Below are 12,782 nucleotides of genomic sequence, written 5' to 3'. Positions count from 1 at the left end.
CGGGCCGCCCCGGACCGCGTGCCGGGGCGCTGCCAGAAGCCGGAGCCCTCGCCGGGGAGTGACTCCGCACAGAGCCCTCCTGGGGGTCAAGCCCGGGGGCTTCATTCCTTTTATTCCCAAGGGACGGGAACCGACCTGGGGCCGGACGCGAGGCAGAGCCGCTGGGAGTGCGGGGCCGAAGGGGCGGGGCCGGGAGGGAGCCCACCGCCCGGGGCGCGGCAGCCCCCCGCGCCGCCCCCAGGCCCCGCCCGGCCGCCGGCTCATCCCCGGCGCCGCCTCCCGTCCCCCCTCCCCCTTCCTCTCCCGGCCCTGCATGCGCACCGCGGGGTCTCAGCACCGCCTCGGCCCCGCTCAGCCCGCCGCGACCACCAGGGCCGACGGTTCCCGGCCTCCGTGCGCCGCGGGCGGAGCGGGATGGGGCGCCTGCCGGTCCCGGCGTGGGCTCAGCCTCCCTCCCCGCCCCCGGGACCCCGGCCCCCGGCCCCCGCCGCCCCTGCACCTGCCCTGGGACCACGTGTCCAGCCGGCCCCGCCGCCCTGGCCGCCCTGGCCGCCCCCTCTCTCCTTTCTAGAGACCCGGAGAGAATTGGGAACTCGAAGAAAAGAGAGCGCGTTGCCTTAAAAGTAAAACAACCGCAGACAGGAAGCTAAGCAGCAGCGCGAGGGAGGCGGGCGTCGCGGGGGTCTTTGCACTGGAGACCAGCCTCCAGCCCCGAGGACGCCGGGCCCTGGGGCGGGCCCAGAGGGCGCTCTGCGCAGAGCTCCCCACGTGCCTCCCGGTCTGCACCGGGAGCGCTGTCTGCGTCAGCCGGCAGCTGGTGGGCCCTGTCCCTCCCGACTCCTCCCGGATGGGGGCGGGGGACGTGGGGACAAGGCCCTGGGGGCAGACCCCCGGCACAGAGCCTCCGGGTGCTGCCCCAGGAAAAGGCTGAAGACTGGGCAGCTGGGTGGGGCGGGGCGGGGGGAGCTGCTGCTGGATGTCACCAGCACTCCAGGGACCTCCGCCTTTCTCAAAGGTCTGGGCTGGAGGCGCCTCTAAAATAGACTGGACGCCTCCCCCCACCCCCGCCCCCAGGGCCTTTTCATCACTCCACTGCCCACTGAGCAGCTCAGGTCCTCAGTTTAGGAGAAATGTTGAAATACATGTGTTTTGGAGTCAAACAGCCTCAGTTTCTTGCTCTGTAGAATGGTGGTGATGAGGGTGAAGAAACCACGCGGATGAAGCGTGCTCTGCTCACAGTAAGGTCCCAATAGAAGGCGGTGATTTGTTAAAAGACGTCTTCTCAACGCTCCGGTGGTCTTGCCTGGAGAATCCCAGGGACGGGGGAGCCTGGTGGGCTGCCATCTATGGGGTTGCATAGAGTCGGACATGACTGAAGCGACTTAGCAGCAGCAACATTCTTATCTTAAAAAAAAAGGTTTTCTTCTTTCTCATACTCGAGTCTCAGGAAAAAACTAATAATATTTCTGCACGATAACTGCATTTTCATGTTCCAAACCTGTTCACCAGCGGCCAGGTTTCACTTCCTCTGGTTTATCAGCTCCAGGCTTCAAAAGGCAAGCCCCCTCCAGCGACCAGGCCCCCGGTTCGTGGCTGTGGCAACGGCTAGCTGAAAACAGGCTGGTGCGTCACCCTCTGGTTCGGCGCCTCTCAAACCACCCAGTGATGAGGAAGCCGGGGAAGGGGTGTTTTGAAGGGAGGGTGTTTTGAATTGAGGTCGAACGCCATGGAGATGGTTCTTGAAGGCAGCTACATGTGACCTTTGCCCTCCTGCCCCAGAGCTGTGGTCCCAGCTGCTCCTGCCCCCAGCCTCTATGACTGGGGGAGCAGGGCGACGCATCTCCATCGATTTGTTCATATACATGCTCACCAAAGTGTTCTGGGTGGTGTGATTGCTCTGTGGGGGGCTTGTGGGTTCTGAAGAGTGGTGGAGAGGCCCCAGACAGGCCTAAGCGTGGTGACATGACATGTGATGAGCAGAAGCCCCCAGGCTGGAACCAGAAGGGGAGGACGCCCAGTGTGTTCAAGAAACCTCAGATGCTTCACTGTCGCCTTGGATGCTGGGTGGTGGGTGGTTGCCACGTTCTCACCTGCTGTGAGGAGCTGGGTGAGAAGCAGTGCCTGTGCGTCCAGAGGGCAGTGAGGGGTGGGGGACGCGGCGCCTGAGCTTCGCCAGGTCTGCGTGAGCTCGGGTTGCGAAAATGTACTCTTGTGTATGCGCAATTTCCGAGTGATTAAAATAGTTCAAAACCTAATGAGAAGATTTCCCAGCATTAGTAAAGCAGAGTCAATTAATAATATAACGAACTCCCATTTATCCATCATCTATACTTAGTAATTACTGGCATTAACGTTTGTTTCCAGTTTATTTTTTCTTTAGTGAAATATTTTAAACAAAATCCCAGGCTTCGTAACTTATCACTTCTAAATGTTTCAGAGTGCATCTCAGGGAAAAAAACCAACCTGGACCGTTTTCTTCTATAGTTGTGTGACTGCACCACTGGTCCTCAGCGCCGCCCAACCATGTCCGTTCGGAGTCCTCCAGCTGCCCCAACGCTGCTCTTTAAAGCCGGCCTGCTTGTGTCCAGATCCAGTGCGGCCTGCACGTTGCATTCTTCTCTCTTAGGTTTGTGCGGGCCCCTCCCTGCCCTGCGCTTTTGCTCAGTCGTGTGAGTGGCCTTTGAAACGACTGCTCCTCCTCGTGTTGTGCTTAGCTTGCTCCTGACCCCGCGTTTCCCGCAACTCGCAAGTTCAGCCTTGACTAGGATGCTGGCTTCTGTTTTGGGTGAGAACACCTTGGCAGATGACCTACAGCCCCGAGGTGGAGCTGACCAGGGAGTTCCGGGTGACGGCGGTCCTCCACCGTCCACTGTTTCCCCCTCGTCACTGGGAGATAATCTTACTGTGAGGCAGCCTCGGGCTCCTGTCAGCTTCCACCGCACGGCTTCAGTATCTGTCCATCTAACAAACACCCACCACTGTGGTCTGAGTCATTTCATTAGCGCCTGCAAAAGGAGATTTTCTATGTCTACTTAAAATAATTTTTTTCTCTTAAAAAGTGATAAGCTTCGCATGATGTGAGCAATTGCCTTCTTAGTGGCCCGTTCCCCGTGCAGACTGTGACACAGGAAACCCCCCAGAGGACGTCCACGCTGGTTTGTTACGTTGCACAATAACCTCCCTGTTCGCACCACACAGTGGGGCGCCCTCGGCAGGCTCTGCTGATGTGTCTTTCCTGGCACGAGTCTGAGAACACGGGGTGCGTGTGACCTCCCAGTGTGGGACCCAGAGAAGCAGCTTCCTGAATGTCAGAGAGCATTTGTGAAGCGGCTGAGGCGTGAACTTTCTTTGCAGACCCCTCGTAAGTTGCTCGTCTTTCTCTGGCCTCCTGTAAGTGGGCTTGTTCATAGCAGTGGCTGGTATGCTTGAGTTTGTGTCTATCTGGAGAGTTTTGTCTTGACATTAATTTTTAATGGATGGATATATGGTTTTACCCTTTGCTGGGTGCATTTTATAAAAGTTTATATATTTAAATATATGTAAGTGAATATATATCATACATGTAATAAATATATATTTAAATCTTTATTTTTTAAGAGTAAAAACTAGGTAAGTCTCTGAAGAACAGGCTGGGCGCCCATTATGGGATTGTGGGCTCTGTGCGCTGACAGGGAGCAGAGGGGTCCCCTCACCAAGCCCCCCCGGGCTGGGTCTTGCCCGCAGCTGCCCGGCTGTCCAGCAGTGGACGCAGCGCCTCAGCAGAGCAGTGGCCACAGGGAGGCCCTCTGTCTGTCCCACCGCAGGGGCCGCTCTGGCCTCCGCAGGACACTCCAGGTCCCAGGGACCACACGTCCTGGGTCTGCTCACAGGCTTGCCTGTGAAATCAGTGATGTACAAAAGTGACTCGGTCACAGGACAGACTGCTTCGTGTGATTTTCAGTTTCAAGAAAAAGAAAAACAGAGCTTTAGCCAAGTTAAAGGTCTGCACGGTTTATGTCCCTCTCTGATGCCGTGAGTTTACAGCTCTGATCTTTCTGTGTATGGGGCGGAGACTCAAGGGATCAGCTTGTCCTGAGGAGGGGTGGGAGTCTTTAATTTCTCTAGTCCCGTGGTCTTGCACACAGGTTGGCACATGGTAAACGGAAAATAAAAACCCGTTGAATCAGTGATTTTGAGAAGAGAAATCCCAAACTGAGGTATGACTCACTTCTATCTAATGAATGTCTTCCTTGGGTTTTTTGTTCCCAATAATTACAGCAAGCGTACAGTGCTCACGCTGGGTCATACTGCCCTTCACAGATGAACATGACTAGCTCTCACACTCCCTTTGTGATAAACAGCACTGGAGGTGAAAAGAGATGAATGGCCAAGGCGGTGAGGAGAAGACTGAGTCTTGGACCCACGGAGCAGCTGGTCTGTTTCATAGTCAGTACCTTGGGTCTAAAATAATAATAATTCAGATTCACAGTCTATTTGACTTTCTGACAATCTACCACCTACATGCCTGAAGAAAAGGAAATTGATTTTCTTGTGCAATAGATGAGACAGGGCAGATTCATCAGCCTCTACTCCCTTACTGTAAATGGATGACTTATTTCTACTCCTGCGATAGAGAAAGAGGAGGACCTGCCAGTTACCAGCGTTTTCATGGGTTTTTTTTCCCTGGCTACAACAGATAAAGTTCCTGAAACAATAAACTGTTTGAAAATAGGAAGTGAAGCAGATGAAGCATATTAAGTCTCAACTATCTTCTCCTGAACTTTCCTTGGTTAGCAGCTATCTAGCTGTAGTTGTACGGAACTTCTTTTTCAAATTCACATTCTAGAACACAAAATTATACTTAATTTTGCTCACCATTTTATATGAATAAAATTTGAAATGAGTTTAAATTTTGGAAAACAAACAATAAAACACTGATGACGACTCTGATGAGCGCTTGGTTACGAGGCTGTTGTGCTCCTTTTCAAAGCGCTTTGTTGTTGAAACTGCTGCTACCGGAGGAGGTGTGGGGGGGTTTCCCATTAGAAGGAGCAGGAGGGTGAGATGGGTCACCCCGGCCCAAGGGCGGGAAGCCCCGAGGAGGGCCGGCCAGGGTGGCCTTGGGACCCCTCACCCAAACCAGCCCTGAAGTGGGAGGAGGGGATGCCCACGGGCAGCAGACACCGCAGAGCGGGCACGGCCCTGCGACCATCTGGCTGCGGAGCCCTGCTCGCTACACGGGGCAGCCTGGTCCAAACGCCGCGGGGACGTCCACGTGGCCGCTAAGAACACGACTCATGATGCCTCCTGGAGAAGGAAAGGCAGAGACCCTTGCAAAGGCAGCAGCGTGACCCGGGACCGTAAGGGAGGAGGGCCAGGGGGCAGTGAGACCGTGAACGCAGCGCGGTCAGGCTGCAGGGACCTGGGCCGGCTTTTACCCTGCATGGGCCCTCGTCTCTCTTCAGGGGGATCACAGGCCTGGAAGGTCTGAGGCAACAGCTCCTGTAAAAACCGGAACTTTGAAAAGACGCACAAATTGAGCCTGCCCTCCAGCCTGCTACAATCCCGGCTCTGTGATCCTGTGGGCACAGCACGGGGCGTGGGGACAGCCTGGGCGCAAGCAACTTGCTTTAGGGTGTCTGGGCGCTGGGAGATCGGAGGGGAGACAGCAGTGCGTACACCAAAGACAGTCATTCTCAGAGCAGGGCGGCTAGATTAATCAGCCCCCCAACCCCCACTGTCTGGCACCTCTTCCTGGGGCAAACCACAGCCTCGCAGACCTGCAGCTGCTTCGCAGGCAAAGCCGAGCACCTTCTCCCGCTCCCCCACAACCCCCAGCGGGAGAGACCCGGGCAGCCAGGGGCGGGGTGGGGGGCTGGAGGCACCTGCCTCTCCCAGGCCTGACCCTGCCCTCAGCACGCCTGGGACGAGGCCCACTGCCCCTCTTAGTCGGCTGCCCAAGCAGTGTCTCCTGGCGGGGGGCAGGGAGCGGGTTGTATTGGTTTGCGTTGCTCAGAGAAACAGGATATACACACAAGACGCTTATTATAAGAAACTGCCCTCGCGGTCACGGAGGCCGGGAGGCCCCAGGGTCTGCACGCGGCGGGCTGGAGGCCCCGGAGGTCCCCTTTCCCGTCCGGCGGGAAGCAGGAGAGGCCTGGTGTCCCAGCTCCGAGACCGCCTGGTGGAGGGCCGTCTGCGCTCCTCAATCTTCGATTCAACTGTCATCCGGAACACCGGAACAGCCTGTGACCAGGCGCCTCTGGCCCAGTCAAGCTGACGCGGGAAGTTAACTGTCCCGCTGACCTTCTGAGAGCAGCGGCAGGTCCAGCGGGGTGGCCTCCCCCCCGGGGCACCCTCTGCTTCAGCGCTGACGGGTAAGAAGCAGGGAGGCAAAGCTGGCAAGCCAGTGGAGGCAGGCATGGGCGCGGGCTGTGGCCCAGGGTGTGGGCTTTGAAGTCCTGCCCTGTGCGTCGCTCTGGCGAGTCAGCAAACCTTGGCCTCTGAGTTCCCATCTGTAAAATGGGGGTAATGACACAAGTCCGCAAGGCAAGTTCCCCGAGCTTTCCAAGCCTCAGTTTTTTCGTCTGGTGAACAGGGAGAATGCTACTGTACCCGCCATAAAGTTGCTGGGAGGGTGATTAGGAGACCTAAAGCCCTCAGCACCTCTCCTGTGGTGTGTTCTCAGGAAATATTAGCCATTATCTTAACACCTACTTCAGAGCAATATTGTAATGATACATTGTATAACAAAGGTCTTTGAAACAATATGATAAGATGGTCATACTGTATTTTTTTTTAAAACTTGGGAAGACACCAAATTGGCAAATACTATTTTTACGATAATAATGCCTGCTGTTTGTTAAGGGTGTGGTGAGCAGGCACCCACAAGCCTCCAGAGAGAATGTAATTTTTTTCACAATTTGGCACAATGCACCGAAGTCTCAAATTGTTCATAACATCTGATGAATAATTTCACTTCTAGGAGATTGTCCTGAAGAAAGAATCAGAAATGAAAATAAAGATTTTTGTACAAGAATGTTCATCACAGAATTACTTAAAAGAGTGTAAAATTGAAAAAAAAAAAACTTTAAGGGCTTGTTAAATAAAGGTGGTTATATTTCATATGTCGCCAAGTGCAGGCCACAAAATACTATGTACACAGCATATGTTCAACAAGACTTCCCCGGTGGCTGAGACCCAGGGCTCCCAACGCAGGAGGTCCAGGCCAGGGAATCCTGCACGCAACAACTAAGGCCACATAAGTAAATAAAAATAAATATTTTTAAAAGATGTATTCAATAAACCATTACTGAACTCCGATTTTGTGCCAGGCACTCTTGGGCACTCAGTAGACCCAGTGCTGGGTCCCACATAGATTGATCACAATTTAGCTTGGAAAAAGCTTACCTGTGTTTTATTATAATGTAATGTAAGGTGCTCAGTCGTGTCTGACTCTGTGGGCAGTGGGCTGCAGCCTGCCAGGCTCCTTTGTCTGTGTGTATTATTAAAAAACATAGAAAAAGAAGGTACATTTTCACGGTGGAATAATGAGTGTTTTCCGTATTTTTCCTTTATATTTTCTCATGATTTCTTTTTTCAAAAAACAAAGAACCTGTATTACTTCAAAAGTCAGGGGGAAGCTTACACTTTTTAAGGGAAAGGCCAGGCCTAGGTGACCAGCGGTGTGAGCTGGGTGTCGCACGGGAGGGGTGGCAGGGCCGGGCAAGCCGGGATGAGAGACAGCACAGAGGCCTGAGCTGCCCCGTGCTTCTCTGTGCCGCTGACCGAGCTGCTTCCAAGCCGGGTTCCAGCGAGGGTGAAATGAACTGATCACTCCTGCCTGACCCCGGGTCAGGAGGACCAAGGAAGCCCCCTCTGTGTGCCTTTGACAAACACCTGCTGTGCTGCAGGACCCCAGGGTCGCCTTCCCCGGCCTGGCTCTCCCCGTCCGCCTCTTGGAAGAAGCAAGATAGGCCTTCTGCCCTGCTGGCTGGTGATGGACGCACGCAGGGGTCTCACGCCCACTCTCCCGAGATGCGAGATGTGAGGGAGCCTTCAGTGAGCCCTCCGGTGACGGCAGGAGGAAGAGCAGTTGGACCTCCTCACCTCCTCTTCCCGTCCACCCAGCGCCTCTGCTTTCGGCTCCTGGGGTCTTTCCACCCTTTGCCCCTTGGACGGAGCTGGGGGTCTTGGCAGGGGCGGCAAGTGGTCAGTAACTTCTTGCAGGTACCCCAGCCGAGGCAAGGCAGGATCTAGACCCTGCGGCTCTGACAAGCGGGATGTCCCCACAAGGTCCAGAGAGGTGCGGGGCTGAGTCATATCACTGAGCCGAGCTTCTCCCGCCCTGCCATTCCCGTGAACTCTTCAGATCACTCACCCTGGGCCTGGCGACCACACGGTGCCCTGAGACAGGGCCCAAGAAAGCCCAGAATTAGTCACCAGCTCAAATCAGAATCACACAAGCCAACGTGCCCGGCCTTTGCCCAGAGGTTGACCTTAAAAAAACCCAGAGATGCTCCACCCCATCTCCACTGCAGGCCACAGCTGGGGGATGGTGGGGGGCAAAGGGCGGGGCAGCGGGCCGGACGGCTCACCCCGAGGGCAGGGCTCCTGTGGTCTAAACCCGCAGCTCACAAAGCGCGTTCGAGGACACGGCTTCGCTTGACCCGTGAGGAGCCCGAGCAGAGCGGACAGAAGCGTCGTCCTCCACGTGAAGAAGGGGGGCTGGAGGGCGTCTGGCTGGGGTGCCCCAGGAAGGCCCCACTGGGGTCAGGCCAGCTCTGGCCTGGGTCCGCCGTTAGCCTCAGCCTGGGGGCACCGTGACTGCTCCTTGTTCACTGCCCTTAAAGAAGGCTCCTAGAGGGGCTTCCTGGGGGTCCAGTGGCCGAGAGTCCGCCTGCTGGTGCAGGGGATGTGGATTTGACCCCTGGTCCGGAAGACCCCACGTGCCTCGGGGCAGCGGGGCCCGTGTGTCCTGACAACTGAGCCGGTGGGGCTGAGCTCCGCCCCGGGAGAAGCCCAGACCGAAACTGCAGAGCGGCCCCCGCCCTCCGCAGCTAGAGACAGTCCACACGCAGCAGCAAAGACCCAGCTCAGCCGATAAGCAATCAATAAAACTGTTTAAAAAGCTCATAGAAAATTTCCAGACAGAGAAGTGGAGGGGCCTTCCTTTGCTGTTGCCCTTTCGCAGATCAGACAGGCAGCGCAGCACCCGCCCCCCGCCCTTACCCTTCCCACCGTTTCTTAGGATTTCAGATTACAACGGGATCACAACGGTCACTCCCCGGACAGGTGCTTCATGCATGTCCCCGTCCCCAGGCACAGGGGCCACAGCAGGGGCAGACATCCCCCCTTGACTTATGGAGCTCACGTTCTGACGGGAGAGACAGACAGAAAACAGACGGCTTCCCGTTAGTTGAGAAGAGAGACACCCATGGCGCTTAGCTTGTGCCAGAGAAAGAAAGAAACAAAAGGTGGTTTTACCCAAAGCACTCTGCGGTTCCTAATGTTTTGCACCAACAGCACCAATGCTAACAATGATTTTATATCCTCCAGGCTTGAAGTGTGTGGGTGTGTACTTAACTTGAGCAGTTGTTACCCTCTTTTGTTTCGCTTACCAGCATTTTCCAGTCTCCCAGCAGTGGGAGGGAAATGCTGAGTTTTGATAACTTCTGGTGAGGTAGGGGGTTGGAGGTGGAGAAGCTTCCTTTCCATCTGTCTTTGGGGGCTTGGTGTACCAGCAAATCGGGAGAAGCAAGGGGGCAGGCCTTAAGATGGGGGCTTCGTCGGAACAGCCCAGGAGAGCACCTCTGCTGTGAGCTGGGGCCTCGGCCTGTGACTCGGTCATGTCTTGTCTCAGAGAGTGACGGGGAGGGTCCGAAGGGCCACGGTGCACTGACCTCTCCAAGACTGAAGCGTCTGGAATCAGTCCTGCCAGCCCGGTGACCCCACGGCTGCAAGGCCTGCCTCCCTTGGGGTGTGGGGGGACAGGCCTGGGTGTGTTTCTTCCCAGTGTTACCTCCTAGGGCAGCAGATGGGCGGTGTGAGTCTGCTCTAACCCAACAGCCCCAAAGGCTGCCCTCCATGCCTGGCGCAGGCCTGGTGAGATCGGCTCTCCAGGAGAATTCCTGAGTTCTTTCCTGCACTGACGTTTCTTTAGGCCATATCTGCTTAAAAGTATAAAGGCTGAATTCCCAACCCCTCCAGAAACCCCCAAGGATGCCGCAGACTCAGAACATGGATGCCCTTCAGCATTTGTCCTGGATGGGCCCAAAGGGAGTGAGGAGAAAGCTCCACCAGGATTTGACAGCCACAAGGCCACACTTCCGCTTTGAAGTGACACCTGGCTGGCAGCTGTGCTCCAGTCTTTTCCCCCTCCCTCTCTCTCTGAAACCTCCAAAATGGGAAACGTCCTTTAAAATAGTAAGAAGAGAAGACAGGCTGCCCTCCTGGGGGGCCCACGGCGGGGCCGCTGTCCTTAGCCCAACTTGACACCAAATCCTGACCACTTTGAGGTCAGCCTCAACTCCTGGATTGAGTTTTGTCTGACCCAGTGATTAAGTGGCCCCCTCACACTCATTTCAGTCCCTTACACTCAAGTAAAGGCAGACACAGCTGTCGGGTGAGGGCAGCAAGTGTTTATTGAGAAAGGGGAACTCACACTGCGGGGCCCAGTGTGGCAGCCGGTCAGAGCATCCGAGTGCCCGGGGACAGATGCTGGAACCCTCTGTCTGCAGGGAGGCACCCGCCCAAGTCCAGGGTGAGTCCTGCGGCTTCTTGGGAGCTGGGGAGATGAAGGACGGGCCTCCTGGGGTCGCTGGCAGCAGGAAGGGGTGAGCGCGACAGCACCGTGCTCCCCATGCTTTGGTGAGTGTTGAAATTGAAGATGCGGACGCGTGACTCAGCACAGCCACCAAGACGGCAGAGCGCAAAGGTCCGGGATTCTTTGGAGAGGAGCCAGAGGGTTCGGCTTGGAGAAGGTATTTCTCAGCAGGCAATGGCGACTGTAGGGACCAAAGGTAACGGGCCGCCGAGACGAGAGTGGCCTCTGGGCGTCTCTCCCAGGGCGCAGAGCAGGGAGGCCACTTCCCTTTCCGAGCCCGGGTCGGCGTGGCAGGTCCATCTCGCAGGACGTTTACTGCGCTGGAGACAAAGCTCAGGTGCGCACTGGGCGGAGCAGGAGGAGAGCGGGTCTCCGGAGCCGAGCCGGGGGTTGGGGGGGGTGGACGCTGGAAGAGCTGAGATTTTGGGAAAGCTCGTGAGGGAGACCCCGGGAGGCCCCGCGCACCCGGCGGAGCAGTCCGCTGCGCTCGGGGAGGTGGGGAGGTAGGCGGCGGTGGGGAGCGGCCCGCTTCGCTTCCCTGCGCCACCCGCAGCCCGCCGGCCGAGCAGCTACGGGCCGACAGCCTTGGGGGCGCTCGCCGTCTGGGCTCGGCCGCCCGCGCGGGCCGGGCTCCTGAACGGGGAGCCGTCGTCGCCGGAGAGTGATGACGCCGAGCTGCTCCAGCGCGCCGGGCGGTCGGCGCGCCCGCAGGCCCCGCGCTGCCGCAGCTGCGCGCGGAACGAGCGGTCGAGCAGCAGGTAGATGAGCGGGTTGGCGCAGCTGTTGACGAAGGCCAGGCAGGTGGCGACGGTGAGGCCCCAGCGCAGCGCCAGCAGCAAGTGGCAGGGCAGCGGCAGCGCGCCCAGGCTCGCCAGGTGGAAGACGGCGCGCAGGGCGCAGAAGGGCAGCCAGGAGCCCACGAAGGCGCCCTCGACGGCCAAGATGATGCGCAGCGAGCGGCTCCGCGCGCGGCCCAGGTGCGGCGGCCCGCGCAGGCGGCGCGACACGCGGCAGTAGCAGACGACGGTGACGGCCAGGGGCAGCACCAGGGTCAGCAGCAGCAGCAGCAGGCTCAGGCCCTGGAAGGCGTCCGACGGCTCCTCCCCGCACTGGCTGCCGTGGCCCCCGCCGGGCAGCGGCCGCAGGCGGCGGAAGGCCAGCGACGGCAGGCCGGCGGCCAGCGCCGCGGCCCACACGCCCGCGCAGGCGGCCAGCGCGCAGCGCCGGGAGCGCGGGGAGCGCGCGGCCAGCGGGCGGCCCACGGCCAGGTAGCGGTCCACGCTGAGGCCGGCCAGCAGCAGGGCGCCCGCGCAGCGCGTGCCGGCCAGCGCGAAGCTGCTGAGCTTACACAGGCCCTCGCCGAAGGGCCAGCGGCCACCCCGCGCCGCCGCCGCGGCCCACAGCGGCAGCGTGAGCAGGAAGCCCAGGTCGGCGGCCGCCAGGTGCTGCACGAAGGTGTCCACGAGCCGCCGCGGGCCGCGCGCCCCGGACAGCAGCCACAGCACGAAGGCGTTGCCCGGCAGGCCCACGGCGAAGGCCGCCAGGTAGAGCGCAGGGATGTAGGCGTGGCTGTAGGGCAGGTCCCGCGCCGCACACAGCTCCTCCAGCTCCAGCTCGCCCGGTGCGCCCGACCCCGAGTAATAGTCCCAGGGCGCCGTCCCCGCGCTGGGGCTCCAGGGCTCCGTGGGGCTCATGGCCGGAGACGCCCGGTGGCGGTAGCGGGGCCAAGAGGGAAGGTGGCTCTTCACGGCCCGTGCCCAGCCCAGCACCTCCCTTCCTGCCGCCGCGGGCCGAGGCGAATGGGTGGGCAGGAAGGGGTGGGGGCGGGGGAGGGGCAGGTGCCTGGGAAGAGAGGGGGGCGAGATTCGCGGTGGGGCGGAGGGCCGGGGAGGTGGCTTCCCAGCTGGGTCTTTGGAAGAAAAGCTCCCGGCTGGATCTGCGCCCTGCCTCCCGTGGGAGCCTGACCTGTCCCTCATCA

At 58.5% G+C, this 12,782-nt stretch overlaps 1 protein-coding gene and 1 long non-coding RNA gene across 2 annotated transcripts; one reads left to right on the top strand and one right to left on the bottom strand.

Annotated features, from left to right (window-relative positions):
* Positions 1-1,534: 1,534 nt before the first annotated feature.
* Positions 1,535-4,929, top strand: LOC121816072 (uncharacterized). The gene is made up of 2 exons (XR_006055539.1): positions 1,535-3,361; positions 4,258-4,929. It is a non-coding gene; the product is annotated as an uncharacterized LOC121816072 (long non-coding RNA).
* A 5,670-nt stretch (positions 4,930-10,599) lies between these two features.
* Positions 10,600-12,577, bottom strand: GPR25 (G protein-coupled receptor 25). Its single transcript, XM_027976131.2, has one exon. It carries the CDS (start codon positions 12,496-12,498, stop codon positions 11,374-11,376), a length of 1,125 nt encoding a protein of 374 aa, XP_027831932.1. The 5' UTR covers positions 12,499-12,577; the 3' UTR covers positions 10,600-11,373.
* Between the last annotated feature and the right edge of the window lie 205 nt (positions 12,578-12,782).

Source organism: Ovis aries, chromosome 12 (assembly GCF_016772045.2).
Source record: "Ovis aries strain OAR_USU_Benz2616 breed Rambouillet chromosome 12, ARS-UI_Ramb_v3.0, whole genome shotgun sequence".
NCBI lineage: Eukaryota > Metazoa > Chordata > Mammalia > Artiodactyla > Bovidae > Ovis > Ovis aries.
The sequence above is the reverse complement of the archived record's forward strand: the minus strand, read 5'-3'. Positions and strand labels throughout refer to the sequence as shown.

Excerpts from the sequence above, each read along its gene's own strand:
- GPR25 (XM_027976131.2), bottom strand. The coding sequence starts at position 12,498 with ATGAGCCCCACGGAGCCCTGGAGCCCCAGCGCGGGGACGGCGCCCTGG.